At 39.8% G+C, this 17,466-nt stretch overlaps 1 protein-coding gene across 2 annotated transcripts in view; it reads left to right on the top strand.

Moving 5' to 3' along the window:
* The window catches only part of PRPSAP2 (phosphoribosyl pyrophosphate synthetase associated protein 2), a 32,662-nt gene extending 19,652 nt beyond the window's left edge, over nucleotides 1-13,010 (top strand). For both annotated transcript variants that reach the window (XM_034783954.1, XM_034783953.1), the window contains exons 9-12: nucleotides 2,582-2,730; nucleotides 9,282-9,352; nucleotides 11,558-11,704; nucleotides 12,345-13,010. In XM_034783954.1, the coding sequence (XP_034639845.1) occupies nucleotides 2,582-2,730; nucleotides 9,282-9,352; nucleotides 11,558-11,704; nucleotides 12,345-12,503 (526 nt within the window). In that variant the 3' untranslated portion in view covers nucleotides 12,504-13,010. The remainder of the gene's footprint in view (nucleotides 1-2,581; nucleotides 2,731-9,281; nucleotides 9,353-11,557; nucleotides 11,705-12,344) is intronic.
* The last annotated feature ends 4,456 nt before the right edge of the window (nucleotides 13,011-17,466 follow it).

Below are 17,466 nucleotides of genomic sequence, written 5' to 3'. Positions count from 1 at the left end.
GCGGATGCACTTTATTTTTTAAAATAGAAGTTGTTTACAAATAATCATTCTGGTCCCCAATTGCATCCCTGTCTTGTAATTCAACTTCTGAGTTTTACTGTATTTCATATAAGCTGTTAGCTGCATAATCCTGTTGACAGTAATATTAACAGGATCATTTTGCTTGAATGTTAGGGTGTCTTTCTTAGTTTACTGTTCTGGGAATACCTCCTTATTGCTTGTAGTGAAGCATACATAAAGGCCCATGAGCACTGTGAAATATTAATTCTGTTTCTGGCATCAATTTGATGTCTTAAATATCTGAATTGTAAGTATGCATCTAAATCTGTGAAGCTATAACAGTTCAATTGGATAAAAGATTATTTTTCTGTCCTGAAGTGGTATCTAGTCTTTGGCCTTCCATTCCAGAACTGCTTGCATTTTGGTGATGAGTAAAGTGATCCTTTAGTGTTTTATGGGGCTTAATCATGCCTGTTAGTCACAGGTTTGTGTTGGAGGCTGGGCAGAGCTGCCTTTCTCTTCTGGGAGCTCCTGTAGGTATTATGCATCAAGGAAGCACACAGTCTTTCAGAGCTCTTGGGTATGTGGGTGCAGAGTACAGTATATCAGCTATACTCCTTAAGGAGATACATGATGCCTTTTTCTCTTGAGCCGGCTGGCTGCAGTGGCTGGTGTTGAGGAAGGGTGGGTGCGCTGCCTTTTTGCTTCTCTGGAGGCATCTAGTTCCTGCGTGGATGCCTGTATCCTCTTCTCCCATTCCCTAGATATATTATTGGGACATATCGATATATACTGTCCAAAAATGAAAATGTGAGTCCTTGCATTTGCTCAGGCATGTCAGTTAATTGTGCGTGCAAATAGAGAACCTAAATGCACAATTAATAGATTTGCACAGAAATATATGAGGGGTTGCATATACTCCTTTTTTTGTATGTGCATCTGTGGCTGAAAATTTGGCCTAAATCCTATGGCCTAGAAAACATTGAAGGCAACTGTTAGTCAAAATGTTGGTTCCTACAACTGTTTCTTAAGTAGTCATTTGTAAATCTGAATTTTCTTACAGAACACTTCAGCTTTTTAATTGTTTGGGCAGGGGAGATAAACTCTTGACAAAAAATAACCAAGGAAGACAAATGTCAGCCTCAAATATTTTTTCTTTAGAATGCATATCTGTGATAGGAGATGGCTTAGTCTATTGTAATTCAGAATGTTTGTTCAGTTTCTGGTCTCATTTCAAAATTCAGGTAAAAGTCATTTTGCATACAGCCTGAGCTTTATTCAGTGTAGTGTGGTGTCCTGATTTTACCAGCTAGACTTTATTAAACTCTTGTTTGTTTAATTGGAATTTTTAATTAAAAAAAGCAGGTGGTTGGAATAAAAATCATATGCTGTATTTAAATATTTGTTTAAAAAAAATCCTTATTAACTCCATAGATTGTAAGTGAAAGACTCTTAAATCTAACCTAGCTTGCCAGTGATGCTACTTCCTTATTTGTTGCACTTCACTTGGCTTGTACAATGAAACTGGACTTATCAGTTCTAGTTTTTCACTTGCTATCCTCCTCCGTTCAGCATTTGAGATGCTAATACTGCAGGAAAAAATATATCTCCCTTCTTTTCTTCCCCTAAGCAATCAAACAGTTCACTGACATTTTAAAATTTCATTGAAAGCTTTATTTTTAACACATCTAAATTTGTACCCTAAACTCCTTAATATTGACCCTTTACGTAATTCCAGATTGCAACTGAAGAAATGGTATATGGTAAGGGATATTTTGCAAGTTTACTAAAACTCAGGTCTTGACTTGCAACAAATGATCTGGCAATAGGTTAAATAGCTGATTACTTGACTTTTGTTATTCCTGTAGGATATCCATAGTTGCAAACCAGACTGTCTAGGTTATTCTGTCCCATTTAGTCCACCTCTTATGTTCATATACTTAATTTTAAGTTGGGTTTTACTTATTCCCATTTGAAAAAATGTTTACCAAGGGAATGCAAGTTAATCTGAAGTCTTGAATCTGCTGCAGTCAGTTATGGACCACTGTCAAAAACACTGAGACCAGTGACAGTTTTAAGGCCCAAGATCTCAGGCTCCTTCAGGACTAGAAATGAGGGATGTATACAGTTGGAAAAGCTCACTTGAGATCCCTAGTTTTCCAGTGGTATACAGCATTAATTTCTAGCAACATTGGGTCATGGCACTGTGGCCCTTAAACTCATGCCAGAAGTGAAATAGAAGAGGGTAAGGCAATAATTTTATATGATTTTAACAGTTGATTTTTAATTCATGTTGCAGCTGAAAAATGGAAGGAGCAAGATGGTAATCTGAACTTAATGATTAACACTTGTTCTATTACTTGCAAAGGCTTGAAACACTTTGGCAAAACCAGTGCAAATGCTTTCAGGACTATCAAGCTTTTCTAAACCCAATGATTAGAAGGTGTCTTCTAGAAGTAGTCCCTGCATTCTTTCCCTCAGTTGTAGGAATCATTCAATTTTTCCTCCTATTTCAGAATAAAAAAATAGGCTTGTGTTGTGTTTGGGTTATTTTAACTTTTTAATGTATTCTTTCCTGCAGGGCACAGTCATTTGCTGAGCGCTTGAGGCTAGGAATTGCTGTGATTCATGGGGAAGCTCAAGATGCTGAATCTGACCTGGTAGATGGTCGACATTCACCTCCTACAGCCAAAAGTGTAGCTGCTATTCATCCCAGTTTGGAGATACCCAGTAAGTAAGTTTGTGTGTGTATGTAACTTCTTATATATCGGGTTTTTCTAACCCATTTGAGGATGGTTAAAAAGGGATGGCTGTCAGAAATAAACTAGCAAAGAATTACTACACATACCCTTTGCCTATGATGCCTATGATTTGCAGCAGTGCAAAACTGTGTGGCTGAGTGACAAGGTGGGTGAGGTATCTTTTATTGGACCAACTTCTGTTGTTGAGAGAGACAAGCTTTTGATCATACACAGAGCTTTTCTTTCGGTCTGACAGTGTGTCCTGTATGAGTTTGCAATACCTACTCTGACCTGGGTAAATAGACAAGTGAGTTCCTCTGCCTCATATCTTACATATTACTTTAAGGCTGTTTAGGTTTGATTTATTTAAATATTTCATTTGTGTTAACAATATATAACCTCCCCCCCCCCCCCCCCAAAAAAAAAAACCTCTTCTCCCTTCCCTTCTCCACTTGAGGTAAATAAATCAATTTAGGAAGGTAGCATGGTCCGGCAGATAGAGCATTGAACTGAGAGTCAGGAAACCTGGATTCTATTCCTGTCTGACATTGACCTGCTGTATGATCTTGGACAAGTCATTTGCTTCAGGTTCCGCTCATGATTCTTTTCTTTAAAATGCTATGTAAGAGTCAAGTATAATTAAATGGAATTTTTCATGGTGAGAAGAGTATCTGTTAACTGTTACACATTGCAGAGAAAAGTAAACAGCTGAGATGGAGATTTTGTTGGCTGAAAAGATTGCTGGCTGAAAAGAATTAATCCCAAGGAGTGCTCCATATTATTGTTTATAAGCTAATTTGATATAAAAATAGTGTGTAACGGGTAGGGTTTCTACATATGCACAATGGATTAGACTCAAAACCACAAAAACAAGGGAACACCCCCGACCACATCCGTAATTCTGCCACTTCATTTCTTCTTTCTGCACACACCTTTCTGCTAAAGTAACTCCTGCCAGTGCTTACCAGTTTTGGATATTTGTTAGAGTAGCAGTTTAATAAATGCGGTGGGTGATAAAGGCTGCCGTCCATATTGGGGTACAGTTATGGTTGTGTGTACCGTAGCTGTGGTAGTGGCTTGGTTACTTCCATGTGGATGGAATCGTAGAAGGCATGTACTGTAAAATGGGGTGGCTTAAATTTTCATTTCTTTGCTGAAGTAGTTTTGTCATATGGTATGTGTAGCAACTGTAACAGTTCCACAACATTTTTTGTGTTTTAATTTCCTAGGCGTTTTAGTTGGGGTGGAGGGGCAAGATTGTGAGCAAGGTGTTGCTGGTGGACCTCCAGGGAGTGTGGTTCCTGAAAATGTACTAGAGCAGTGGCTAATGACAACTTTATCTATTAGAGAGACAAGGTGGGTGAGGTAATATTTTTCATTGGACCAACTTCTGTTGGTGAGAGAGACAAGCTTTCGAGCTTCAGGCCTGAAGAAGACCTCTGTGTAAGCTCGAAAGCTTGTCTCTCTCCCCAACAGAATTTGATCCAATAAATGGTGTTACCTCACACACCTTGTCTCTAATATCCTGCAACCGACATGGCTACACACTGCATACAACTTTATCCATTAACAGCTATGCTTTCTTGGCACTTAAAAACTGATAGAAAAATATAGCTTCTGATGGAAAAGATTATTATCTGTGCAGAGGATTTTGTATATGCTGAAGACTTTGTCAGTTGGTCACCTATTGTGTATAAGCTTTCTGTTATGATGAACAATGGCAAAAAAATGACCCTTAGTGCTAAAAATGTATTTTAAAAACAAAACAAAACCCAAAAACTTATGTAACAGATCTAATAAAGATTCTTCCATTAATTTTGTTTAGATAGACCAATGTTTTTTAACAATATACCAGTCGACAAAAAAGTCAGATTGAAGTTGGTCTGAAATGCAGTTTTGGATAAAAATGTCAGTATTTACGCCCTTTAACTTTCTAACATTGAAATTTCACACTGAAAGGCCACCTCATATACAGGAAAAACAGAAACGTATGTTCCGTTTTAAACTAATCTCAGAATGGAACCTTAACTATGGAGTTGCAATCAGTGTCTTCAAAATTACAACAAACATAACCAGCACCATGATAAGGTTTAACTTTAACATTTGTATTTTTCTTTTAGCTTTTGTTTTCCCCTTCCCTTTGTAATTGTAGAAAATAAAATAAAAATGAAAATGCACTGAGTAGATGGAGGATGTCACTTGTTTTTGTGGGATAAATTTTACTCCTTAACAACCTTTAATATCAGCTAGTTGTTGGAGCTGAGAATGATTTAGCAAAAGGACAGACTGTAAACTTATTCACCAGCAGGTGTCACTGCTGTCAGTGAGATTTAAAAGTTTTAGGGAAATATAAATTTACAGAGCAGAAAATGGCAAAAAAAATCCCAAATATGCTTAAACTATGTTTGACTATATGATCCTATAATGGCGGAAAGCTTTATTTAGTCGTCTGTTTGTCCTTTATATATCAGTTTTGTTCTGTCTCAAAGGTGGCAATTCCTTCTTGTAGTCTTCCCAATTCTTGTGATCCCTGTGTGAAGGATGGGTAATTGTCAGAAGAACATATCCTGCTGCTTTGCAATAGGGCGTGTGGTATAAATTAAGGCAAAGCAGCAGCCTTATTTAAAACTGCCAGCTTTAAAGGTTTGCATGGTTTTCAGTCACCGCAGGGCTCTTGGCTCTTGCCACACTGAGCCCACTCTTCTGAAGGTGGCACTTGCTTTTCTTGTCAGGGTCATTGTTTCCAGAAATGCTGCTCAGCACAGCATAGGACTGATGGCCATTCAGAAGTTGGAGATCTGTTAGTATACATTAGCATTAGGTGCCTGTGTCAGAAATATAGCTCTCTGTACACCTTGTCAGACATCCAGAAAAGAACTTTGAAAAGAATGCAACAGTGCTAACGTTTCAACTGAACCAAGCTGCTGAAGAAAAGGGCAAGTGATGATGTGTGGAAATATTGCTTTATGATGCTTTGTACTTCTGCAGCCTCCTTCATGTGAGGCTCTGCCAGCATTTTACAGACATTAACACACAGGATGCTGTGAGGCTTAATTAACTCAATTTTACAGATAGGGAAACTGAGGCAGAGACTTTTCCAAGGTGCCTCACAAGTCTTCGTGAGAGAATCCAGAAGGGAAAGTGTTTGCAGATCACTTTACATTTACACTGTACAAATGATGAATAGGTTTCGAGTCCTAATAAATAGTCTTGTGCTTTATTAATGAACGCATACTTCATGAGTCGTTAGATGGGGACTTCTCTGTTAGCAGTTCATTGGAAGGAAACAAGTAAAAATATCTTAATATCTCATATTGCATTGATTTTTTTGTGGGGTGGGTGGGTGGGGGAAGGGTTGATAAAGTTCTCCTTCCTAGTGATTGTGCACATATACATTCCACTTTAATACTGCACTTGAGTTGAAGACTTTTGCCAGCAGTACTCCTAAGTGGTCCATGTGCCCCTGCTGTCCTTATGCTAAGAGCTGAGGGCATAAAAGGGGTGTGTCTGCCAACTCCCTCTCAGTTCCTTCTTGTCGCTTGTGATGAGAGTTGGAGCTCCCTGGTTGCTCTTGACCTATGGTTATCCACCTTAGAAATGTTTTTCTTCTTTGTGTGTAGTTAGTTTAGTTAGTTTATAGTCTTTCAGGGGTTATTTTGGTTTAAATCCATGTGATTTCTGCACAGCAATGTGCCATGCGCAGGTCTGTTATCCCTGTCACAGATAGGCGGAAAAGTTGTCTAATTCATTTAGGTGAGTGGTATGTGAGGGACAAATGTCCTATCTGTACCTCGTTCCCCAAGAGGACTGAGAAACAGAGGGATTTCCATCTTAAGGTTTCTCTTATGGAACAGGCAATGCAGCCCTCTTTAGAGCCTGACCCTGACCACGAGAGAGCAGAGAATTCCTTCCAGGGATTTCCCCTTCTGTGGCCTCTGCTCCAAAGCAGTCTTTGTGTGAGATCTTCCTCGCCTATGGCCTCCTTGACACGCTCAAAGCCTTCTGAAGCTGATAGGCTGCACTTCTTTTCTCATAAAAAGGTGCTTAAAAAAAATTCTCTGCTGCCGAGTCAGGGTCTGGTTGGAAGCACCGATGCTAGCACTGTCTTTGCAACCACCCTGAACAACAAATGCAGGAAGTTCTGCTCCAGAACAGGTCACAATCCAGGTTCTTTGACAGACACTTTCCTTCTCCTTTGGTCAGATCTTCCAATATATGTTTTCTCCATCCTCCTAATTCTGAGGGTGATCATGGAGCTAAAAGAGACAAACCAACTTTAATCCTTGTAGAGCTGACCTGCCCAAAACAATACTGGTACACCGACTTACATCAGCTATCCGTTTGACCTCCCCTAGCTCTGCCTCTGGTTGAGGACCTTCTATCTCAGAACTGAGCCAAGGAACTTATAGTGTGTCTGATCTCTGGTTTAGCAATGAGGAAAGAATTTGCTCCCAAGACATCTCTGCTGGTTGGTGCATAGAAGGGAAGGATACAGCCATGGGCACTTGCGCAGCAAATTGGAAAATGTTCTCAGCCTGAACTGAGTCTTGCCAGTAGTCGCTGAACACTGCTGAAATTAGACATATATTCGACTACCTGCTACATTTGAAATCTTCCGATCTCTCCATCTGTTCTGTAAGGGTGTATCTAGGCTCCATCTCCTGATACATCTTCCAGTAGATGGGTTTTGTGTTTTTCGCATCCTTTGGTGTCTAGGGCTTTAAAAGGTCTTGTTTACACATATACTCAAGGGACCTGAATTTAGTTTTGTCCTGTTTAATGGGTTCCCCCTTCAAACCTCTAGCAACAAATTCTTTGTAATTGCCATCAGTATATACAGTGGTTTTGATAGCGATTAAGTCTGTGAGAATCATGTCAGAGCTTCCGGTGGTGTTAGCAGGACCCTTCTTTCACAAAGACAAGGATTCTCTTGGGCCACACTGTAAGTTTATGCCTAAGGAAGTATTTGCACTCCACCTCAACAAACCTGTTCCTCTTACAGTATGTTTTCCAAAGCCTCGCTGTAGCAAAACTTAGGAGAGGCTTCATACTTTGGATGTTCAAAGGGTTCTGTCCTTTCATCTGGCCTGAACAATCTTTTAGGTCATCTCTTAGACTCTTTATAGCCTTTTCTGATAGGCTGTAACTGGCTTCCCTTTAATCTTATCATCTATCTCACTGGATGTCTGACTGTATCAAGCTTTGCTATGATCGAGTAAAAGTTGCGTCTCCTCTGAGAATAATGGCCCATTGCATTAGGGCTTGTTCCATCCACTTCATCAGCCTTCCTGAGTAACATACCAATAGTGGACATTTGCAAGGCTGCCACATAGACATAAGTACATATCTTTTCCAAACACCATGCTATCACTCAGGGTTCCTGGGGTAGTGTCAATTTCAGCCAGTCAGTGCTGCAGTCTCTTTTCAAGTAATCTGAGTCCCAGCCTGTAAGAGAACTGCTGATGAGTGCCCTACATTGGAATGTATATGTGCACAATCACTTTAAGGAGAAAAATCTTACTTCTCTGTACAGTAACTGTTGCTCTTTGAGAGGTCATGCACCTATACATGCCATGACCATCCTACATTCCCCACTGCTTTGGGTATTGGATGGGGATACAAAGGAATGGAAAGGGAGGTGGCAGCCATGTCCCCTTTGACTCTGAGCAAGAGGGCAGCGGGGACACAGGCACTACCTAGTGCAGGGGTTCTCAAACTGGGGGTCTTGATCCCTCGGGTCGCGAGGTTATTACATGTGGGGTCACGAGCTGTCAGCCTCCACCCCAAACCCCGCTTCGCCTCCAGCATTTATAATGGTGTTAAATATATAAAAACATGTTTTTAATTTATAAGGGGGGGGGTCACGCTCAGAGGCTTGCTGTGTGAAAGGGGTCACCAGTACAAAAGTCTGAGAACCCCTGACCTAGTGATACTGCTGGCAAAAGTCTCTGATTCCAGTGTATCGGGCACACACCCCTCTACAGTGGAATGACTATGTGGCCAACACATCTCAAAGAATAACAGTTACTGTGCAGGAAAGTAACCGTTTTTTCATATGCATTTTACACCATTGTTGAGCCCAGAAATCCCAGTTCCTCCCTAGGAATTGAATGTCAGCACAGCATTCTTAAATTTTACTGTACAAATTGCACTGCATACAAGACTTACTGGCTTGAGTTAGCAGACAGCAAACGTGCCTTTAAGTCACCCAGTCCTGCAAATTATTTTATGGGCGGATCCCTGTGCCCATCTGGAACCCCATTGATTTCAGAGGGGCTCTGTGCAGGTGTTTACTCATTCAGAGTAACTTGCAGGATCGGGGCCTGAATATTTATAGTTGATATCCTATGTGGAAAGACTCAATGCCTTGTGCACGAGATTCTGCTGCCCGAGGAAGCAGAGCAATGATGGTGGAGACAGTTCCTGCTTTGCTTTTATCTATGGAAAAAATGAGAAATGATTAGTAATGCAAAGCAAGAATTTCCTCATTCATTTTAGCATGTACAATTTTTCTTCTTCTTTTTTTAATCCTTTAATCAGTGCTGATTCCAAAGGAAAAGCCACCAATCACAGTTGTTGGAGATGTAGGAGGAAGAATAGCCATCATTGTGGTAAGTGGATGTTTTGGATCAGAACTCTGATAGCTTTGAATTTAGGAATGCGTGTGTATATTTGTGGGTATCCTTTAAAGTAGGGCTAATTTTGAAGGTTTTCCTATTGTATCCAAACTAAAATTGTCAAACTCCTGACATGTAAGAGAGCTTGTGGTCACTGTAGTCTTAAATTAAGGATACACAGGGCAAGAATTCAGTGGAAGAGCCAATCTTTGATTTCAACCTCAAAAAAATAATTTCCTGGTTCCCAAATATAAGTGAAATCTTTTGAAAACAACTTGTTCGGTTATTTTTTTAAAAAATCCCATCACACTCTAGTTCTCTGTCTTTATAATAAGCTTGAAATGGCTTTCCACAAACCTTGCCAGTGTCTTTTTGAAGGGTCGTTATTAAATGCTGAGCTGTTGGCATTTAAAACTTTTAACTAGTGCAAAAACATGGATTGTTTGTTTGGGTGTTGGCTCACTACACGGACATTCTAAGCACATAAGGAAGACATTTAGGTTGCCTCTGAGGTTTCCTAATACCCTTGACCGGCTCTATTAACTGGGGGCAACTGAAATTGCAGTATAAATCTCCTTGATTATGGACTTAATATCTCTGTGCCCCTTCAATAAAATGAGTTCAGCTGGTTACTTTACAGGAATAGAGAGGTTAATGAAGGTTAGTAAAGTCCTTGAAGATAAGTGAGTAGAGTATGTTGCTAAAATACATTGGATTTCTCTGAAGCTTATGCTCAGAATATTGGTGGTGGTGTGTGTAGTGGCTCATCAGTTTGAGCAAAATGACAAGCTGCTCAGCCTTAATGGAAACATTGCATTTAAGGCCATTAATTTCAATTTTCTTTTCCCTTTCATAATTCAAATGACCAAGAGAATTTTTAATAACAATTACACACAGGTTGACATTTGAGGGAGTTTAAAAATAAACTGGATCACTCCCTTTCACCTCTCTGAAGTCTTTTTATTTTTTAATAAAATACTTACGTGCTGTTTTAGTTCTTGATGATGGTGCCAGTTCTCTCTGCCAGTGTAATTTGCTGATGAAGATTTCTGGTGTAACTTCTGAAACTGATTGGTTAATCCAATTCTTGTACTTTAATAGACTCTCTGGGCACGGCTCCGGTATTAAAAGCCAGGGGGACGTCCGTGTGTTGGGGAAGGCAGAGTGAAGAAAAAGGGCTGGTTAGAAATTATCTTCTACAGTTCATAGTTGTTAGCAGGGCTGCATGCAAGATATTAAAGGACTAAAGATCATGTATAAGAATAAAATGGAAGAAAGGATGGACCAGTTTCTTTGCCATATTAACTCAAGTCTGGGTAATGATTGAGGTGATTTGGAAAAGCTTTACATGACGACTGTAAGTTTTGGGGTCTCTGTACATCATCATGATTTAATTGAAGTCTTTCCACATCTTTTTAAAATCAAAGGTTTTATCCCTTGTTGAATTTCAAAGTTCAAAAATGAAAAAATATTCCAGGTTTTTAACTGTCTTGTGGGAATATTTATTATTGTTTTATTAGTAAATACATTCTGGGATTTTTTTTTTAAAATGCTTGGTTTCTTCTCTCATGCACCCTCCTGGTTACATGACTGAATCTTGCTGTATAGGTTTTAAAAATCCTCTTGTGCTTTAGTGAAGAACACTGCAATTAATTGTCCAAAATATACAGTGATAGACACAGAAAAGCAGGATCTGGCCCTGATAGTATCTACTGAATGGGTCACCTGAAACTCTGTCCAAGAGAGTTTTCATAAGGTGAAAGCCTGGTAGCTGGACTCCGTTGCATCATTTCAAAGAAACAAAGTATCATGAATATTAACACTGCAGATCTAGAAGTGCCAATGACATAAAGACTGATGTTGTCTTAAAGGACACTGGAGAAATTGCATTATTCTTTGGGTTTTTAATATAAAATGTTATTAATTTGAGATTTTAATGTTTGGAGTAACTTTTTCTATAGGGGAGTCTTTGGTGTTATGTTTAGAGCCGTGGCAATTCTCCTCTCCACACTCTGTTCCTTGAACCACCATATAGGATAGTAAGGGTTACTTTCAGTAAATTAATAATATGGTTTGTATGTAGACTAGAGAAATCTACTGCCTTGACACCAGTAGAATTGCACTAGCTCTGTCTGCCTCTGTTTCATGGCCTGTTTGAGGAAGTGTGGAGTCTTCATTGGCCTGGTCTTATTTTGACAGGATGACATTATAGATGATGTTGACAGCTTCCTCGCTGCAGCAGAGACTCTCAAGGAAAGGGGAGCATACAAGATTTTTGTAATGGCGACCCACGGCCTGCTGTCTTCAGATGCTCCCAGGTTGATAGAAGAGTCTGCTATTGATGAAGTAAGTGTGGGCAGGGTGGGCTAGCTTCAAAGTTCAGAAGCAAATGAAAATGATGAAAACTCTTCAGAAAATTGCGCCAGCTTTAAAATCCCCGCTGGCTTGGCTCCTAAAATTTTTAATATGGATTATTACCAATTACAATATCAATTACAAATTACAGGAACAATACTGTGGCTGTTTGTTCCTGGCTTCACTTTTCAGTACAGATTAAGGTTTTAACATATAATTATTCCTTTTTTTTCAAGTCTTCATGAATACTTTAGTGATGGGTGCATCATAATAATAAGAGCCTAGGTAAAGGATTGTCAACATATGGAGATTCTCCTTAAGTGAAGAGTAATTAAGAGTGCGTCCCCTTGTGCGTGTTTGACAGGATGAAGGCAAGGAAGGACTGTTTCTTTAGCATTAGTAGATAGGCATCCAACAGCAATGTATAACCGTTCATAAGGCTATAATCCTGTCAATAAACAGTCACAAAAGGAGATCCTGCTTTGCATCAACCATTTAATTTTCTTGGGATCTGGAGGGTAGAACTTTCCTTTTCAGACTCTGATGTGATAGGGTGCAGATCAGAAACTGAAGGGAAAAGATCAGGGAAAAATAATTTCTACTGTGACGGTTTCTCTCTTTCTCTCTCTAGGTTGTTGTAACCAACACGATTCCACATGAAATACAAAAACTCCAGTGTCCCAAAATTAAGACCGTGGATATCAGTATGATCCTCTCAGAAGCCATTCGCAGAATCCATAATGGGGAGTCCATGTCTTACCTTTTCAGAAATATAGGACTAGATGATTAATCTTTTCTTTTTATTCTAAAGAAAAACCAAGGGCCAAACTGGAATTGTATAGAAAACAAGCTGTGAAGCATCATGCTTACCTTAATATTTCAATTGAGTCATTTCTGTTTTGTTGTTTTTCTTGGTTTAAATTTGAAGTTAGACCAGATTTCAAGAGCTATTTTTCTTTGCAGTTTTTGAAAAAGACCCAAACGTTTTCCAAAAAGAGAAAAAAAAGTTGTTCTAGTTGCTTTTAGGTTAGTTGCACTATATATGGAAAACAAACACTTGAAGCAAGAATTTAGCTCATAAACGAAACATTCCTTTTCCAAAGCTGCTTGCTACAAGTGCTTTAAAAAGTTGATAAAATGAAGTGACTGTATAATATTTGCATTTTAAAAGCCAAAAAGGTTGTACTGTTGTATGCAGTTAAGTGACATTTTGTAGAAGTGCTTTTATAGAAAAGCATATGAAATATGCACCTGTATTTATTTTCTGCAACAAAGAATAAAGATTTGTTTTCTGTGAGCTTTTTAAAAAATGTTTATTCAGTAGTTACTTGCATTTCAGAATGTGGCCCTATCAAAAGTTGCCATGAGGGGGTGTTGCGATGTTGAACAAAGTTGTAAGGTTTGGTACATTTGGTACATTTTCCTTACTAATATAAGCTGAGCGTGCATAAACATTAGGGAAGGTAATTGGCTTTATATTGTTGCTGCTTTACTGTAAAAGAGCAAAGGGGGTGAAGGGGAAGGAAACAAATATATTACCACTTTTTGGTTGAACTGCCGTACTTCACTAATTGTATAGAGAGACAATAGTATGTAGTTTATATGGCACCAGAGGTGTGCGAGGTACTTTACAGACAAGTAGATAGGACTCATCTATAATAAATATATACCTTATTTATTATTCACTGTCATGGTATCTATTTCTGCTCCATGTCTTGCTGTTGACCAACCTGTTTGTAACTTGGAAGGCTTGGCCTTCCTTAACCTCCATTACCTACATGTGTGTTTTCCACACATGCTTCATTAGATCAGTCTGGAGCCATTCATTTGCTGAGTACTCTTTTTGAGTGCTGTTTACAGGCAATGGCAAATAAATATTGCTATGCTTCATTAGGGATGAGTCGTGTCAAAAACAAGAAAATAGTGCTTCCGTGGGTTTTTCCCAGCCTGCTAGTGTGCGAGGAGGGTTGGACTAGACAGGCATGCAAAGCAACAACACTGGGTTCTGATTTTAGGTTTCAGGCCATTTATATTATGGAATAGAAACACAGGCCTCTACCACTGCTTAAATCACAAAGCCCTTGAATTGTGCTGGTACCAGGAGCCTTGAGCAGGTTTGGCATACTCTGGAGGGAGGAGTAGTGGTGAGTTTATACACAGTCAGTTTAGATAATGTATGAGAGTCATGAAGCTTAAAGGACCCCACTGAGGAATGTTAAATGTTGTTGTTTTATGGTCACTATTTCCAAACGGTCCTGTTATAGTTACCTCTTGGACCAGATCCTGCACTCCACTCAGGACTAAATCGAGAATTGCCTCTCCCCTTGTGGGTTCCTGTACCAGCTGCTCCAAGAAGTAGTCATTTAAAGTATCGAGAAATTTTGTCTCTGCGTTTCGTCCTGAGGTGACATGTTCCCAGTCAATATGGGGATAATTGAAATCCCCCACTATTATTGAGTTCTTTATTTTGATAGCCTCTCTAATCTCCCTTAGCATTTCAGAGTCACTATCACTGTCTTGGTCAGGTGGTCGATAATAGATCCTTACTGTTCTATTCTTAGTAGAGCATGGAATTATTATCCATAGCGATTCTATGGAACATGTGGATTCATTTAAGATTTTTACTTCATTTGATTCTACATTTTCTTTCACATATAGTGCCACTCCCCATCCCCGGCACGACCTGTTCTGTCCTTCCGATATATTTTGTATCCCGGAATGATTGTGTCCCATTGATTGTCCTCACTCCACCAGGTTTCTGTGATGCCTATTATATCAATATCCTCCGTTAACACGAGGCACGCTAGTTCACCCATCTTCTTATTTAGACTTCTAGCATTTGTGTACAAGCACTTTAAAAACTTGTCACTGTTTATTTGTCTGCCCTTTTCTGATGTGTCAGATTCTTTTTTATGTGAATGTTTCTCATCTGATCTGGCCCTTACATTATCCTCATCCATCCTCTCCTCCTGACTAAAAACCTAGAGAATCTCTATCAATAGACTTTCCTCTAAGAGAAGTCTCTGTCCGATCCACGTGCTCCTCTGCAGCAGTCGGCTTCCCCCCATCTCTTAGTTTAAAAACTGCTCTGCAACCTTTTTAATGTTAAGTGCCAGCAGCCTGGATCCACTTTGGTTTAGGTGGAGCCCATCCCTCCTGTATAGGCTCCCCCATCCCAAAAGTTTCCACAGTTCCTAATAAATCTAAACCCCTCCTCTCTACGCCATCGTCTCATCCACGCATTGAGACTCTGAAGCTCTGCCTGCCTACCTGGCCCTGCGCGAATTTAAACTCTAAGTTCAGGCATCATTTTTCTTACTTTGCCTATCTGTTAATTATGATTGTTATCTTAGGAGATATTTTTTTCATTGGTTTGTGTGTTTACAGTGAAATTGACGTTTACCAGCATTTGCTGCTAAAAATCTAATCTTTCCAAGCAACCCAAAATAGGGATTTATAATGGGAAGTGTCAGGCAATCCTAATAGGTGGTGCTACCAGCCCTCCTATAATAGATTTACCTGCGATGGTAAATTTTGGATTTGGACCTGGATTTTGAGATCCCAAGTTAGTTGTATTTGCATCTAGGGACTTGTTTTGACCAGTAAGAGGGAGAATGAGTTTGGAATTTGAATCTGGGGTTTTGTTTCAGGCCAATCTCTAATTTATTATGCCTTGAAAATGGCTGCAAACAGTCTTTGGCAGTGCCAGAGAGAAGTGAAAGATCACCTTTGCTGTCACTTTCTCTCCAGCAAAGAGAGAGAGGCCTTCCTAACATCGAAGGGCATGAATGAGCCTTTGCTGAGGTTAGAATTCTGTATTTGCAAGCAGTCAGTCCATTACCATTTGCCTTGTAAGGTGTATTGAGTAGATGAGATGCAGTATAAAGCCAAATTCTATTTGCTTTTAAACTTGGAAATCCCTTTGTGTCAAATATTACTGCAATCAGTGATAACCCTGTGAGGTTATCTTTTATAAGGTTGTTATCTCTAAATTTGATTTCTGTATTTCCTGTCCAGAAATGTGGCAGATGTCAAAATACAGCATTGTACCTAGGTTATATTTTAACAAAAGTAGATTATTAAGCAGTTTAGCGGTGTTACTAGTTACACCAAGTTGACATAGTAACACTTACATGGGCTCGAAGTGTATTAATGCAGGTTATATAGTAATTGGCCAGCAAGGGTATTGCCTGTTAAAACTTAGTCAAACAGGAAGAGTATGCACACAAACATTTACAGAAGTGAGTCGCAAATACCCTAGGCACTTCAGTGCCTATGTCAAAGTGTTGGAAAGATGGTCTGATAATCTATTCAGATGAGTAACTGCTCTACACTTTATTAATTAAACCCTAAGGTATCTGATTATAATGTACAGCACTATCTTAAGTAAAACGGAGTCTGTTGGCTAAGCATTCAAAGCATAAAACAGTTTGATTAATAAGTGTTATCACACCTATAGGAGAGCAAGCATTTCTCATTATAATCTTGCAGTCCTATCTATGGGCATTACTCCGCACTAAACTATAGTCACCTCTATCGGTCGTTCCTGTGCACAGCAATGCAGTACTCAACCGTTCAGGGCAGAAAATGAATATTGTATGTATTTATGAGGCTCAGGGTGAATCAAATGGAAAGACTGGTCCTTTTAATACAGGAACTGGTATTTGGAGCCCCATCCTCTTGGGGGGGAAAGTAGCTGGAGTGGAGAAGAGGCACAGAAATCTAGTTGATCTGCTCTCTGAGCAGAATGGAGACGGAGTGGTGTGGTCTGGCATTTGTAGTGTCTTCAAGCTGCAGCTCCGTAGTAGAATTGAAGATGGCTGCAGACTATACTTTGGGACTCTGTTAGTGTGTCTGATCCCTTGGCTTTACTTTGACTGTCCTTTTATGACAAAGGAATCCACAAAGTTTGATTTCAGGGCCCTGTCGTTTTCAAGTGAAATTGGGACAGACTCATGAAATGTGTGTGGTTTTGCTTTCCTACCATGGCAATTGCCAGGGTGTTGTGGGCGAAGAGAAGTTGTGTCTTTGCGGCTGCTGCTGGTTTCACCTTTAGCCTTTTGTGATATCACAATACTCCCATGGGAAATCTTACAACCACGGAATGTAGTGCTGGAGGGAAATGTGTGGTCCCAGAACAATGGTTTCAAACCAGTAAAGTCAGTGGCCACCAGAAGTTCTCCACCCCCGTAACATTCAGCCTATTTATTTAGGGGCTTAGCTGTTGGCACCCAAATTTGAAAATGTTGGCCTTAGCACACTTATTCTCCCACAACTGTACCATGGAGGGGATTATCACATCAGCAGAAACGTTCATTGAGAAATGAGTCTTGGACAAAACCCTTGATGGTTGTTCTAGTGCCATTGCACTGTCTGCTCTGTTTCAAACTTTATTGTTCTGTGGATCGCTTTGTGAGAGAGAGATGCTCTGAGACCCACTGCTCCCCATCGCAGCCAAAACGTTTCATTCTGTATGTCAACGGGACCACGATGTGAGATCCAGTGGTCTGAAGCTAAAGCAGGACACGTTTAGCTCAGGTCATTGCTGCCTGTAATATCTCCTTTGTTCTGTCACATAAGCTGTCCTCCTCCCCTTGGAAACAGAGTGAAGAAGGAGAGAATGACTAAATCGTGCTCTGCCTTGAGAAACAGCAAAGTAAAGCCCGTGGTTTAATACCTGAGGAACATGCCTCCAAGATTATCGCTCTCAGGGCATCGCAATCCAAGGCTGGGCATAAGTGGAGCCAGTTTAC

Source organism: Trachemys scripta, chromosome 10 (genome assembly GCF_013100865.1).
Source record: "Trachemys scripta elegans isolate TJP31775 chromosome 10, CAS_Tse_1.0, whole genome shotgun sequence".
Classification (NCBI taxonomy): Eukaryota; Metazoa; Chordata; order Testudines; family Emydidae; genus Trachemys; species Trachemys scripta.
This window is presented reverse-complemented; position numbering and strand designations above follow the sequence as displayed.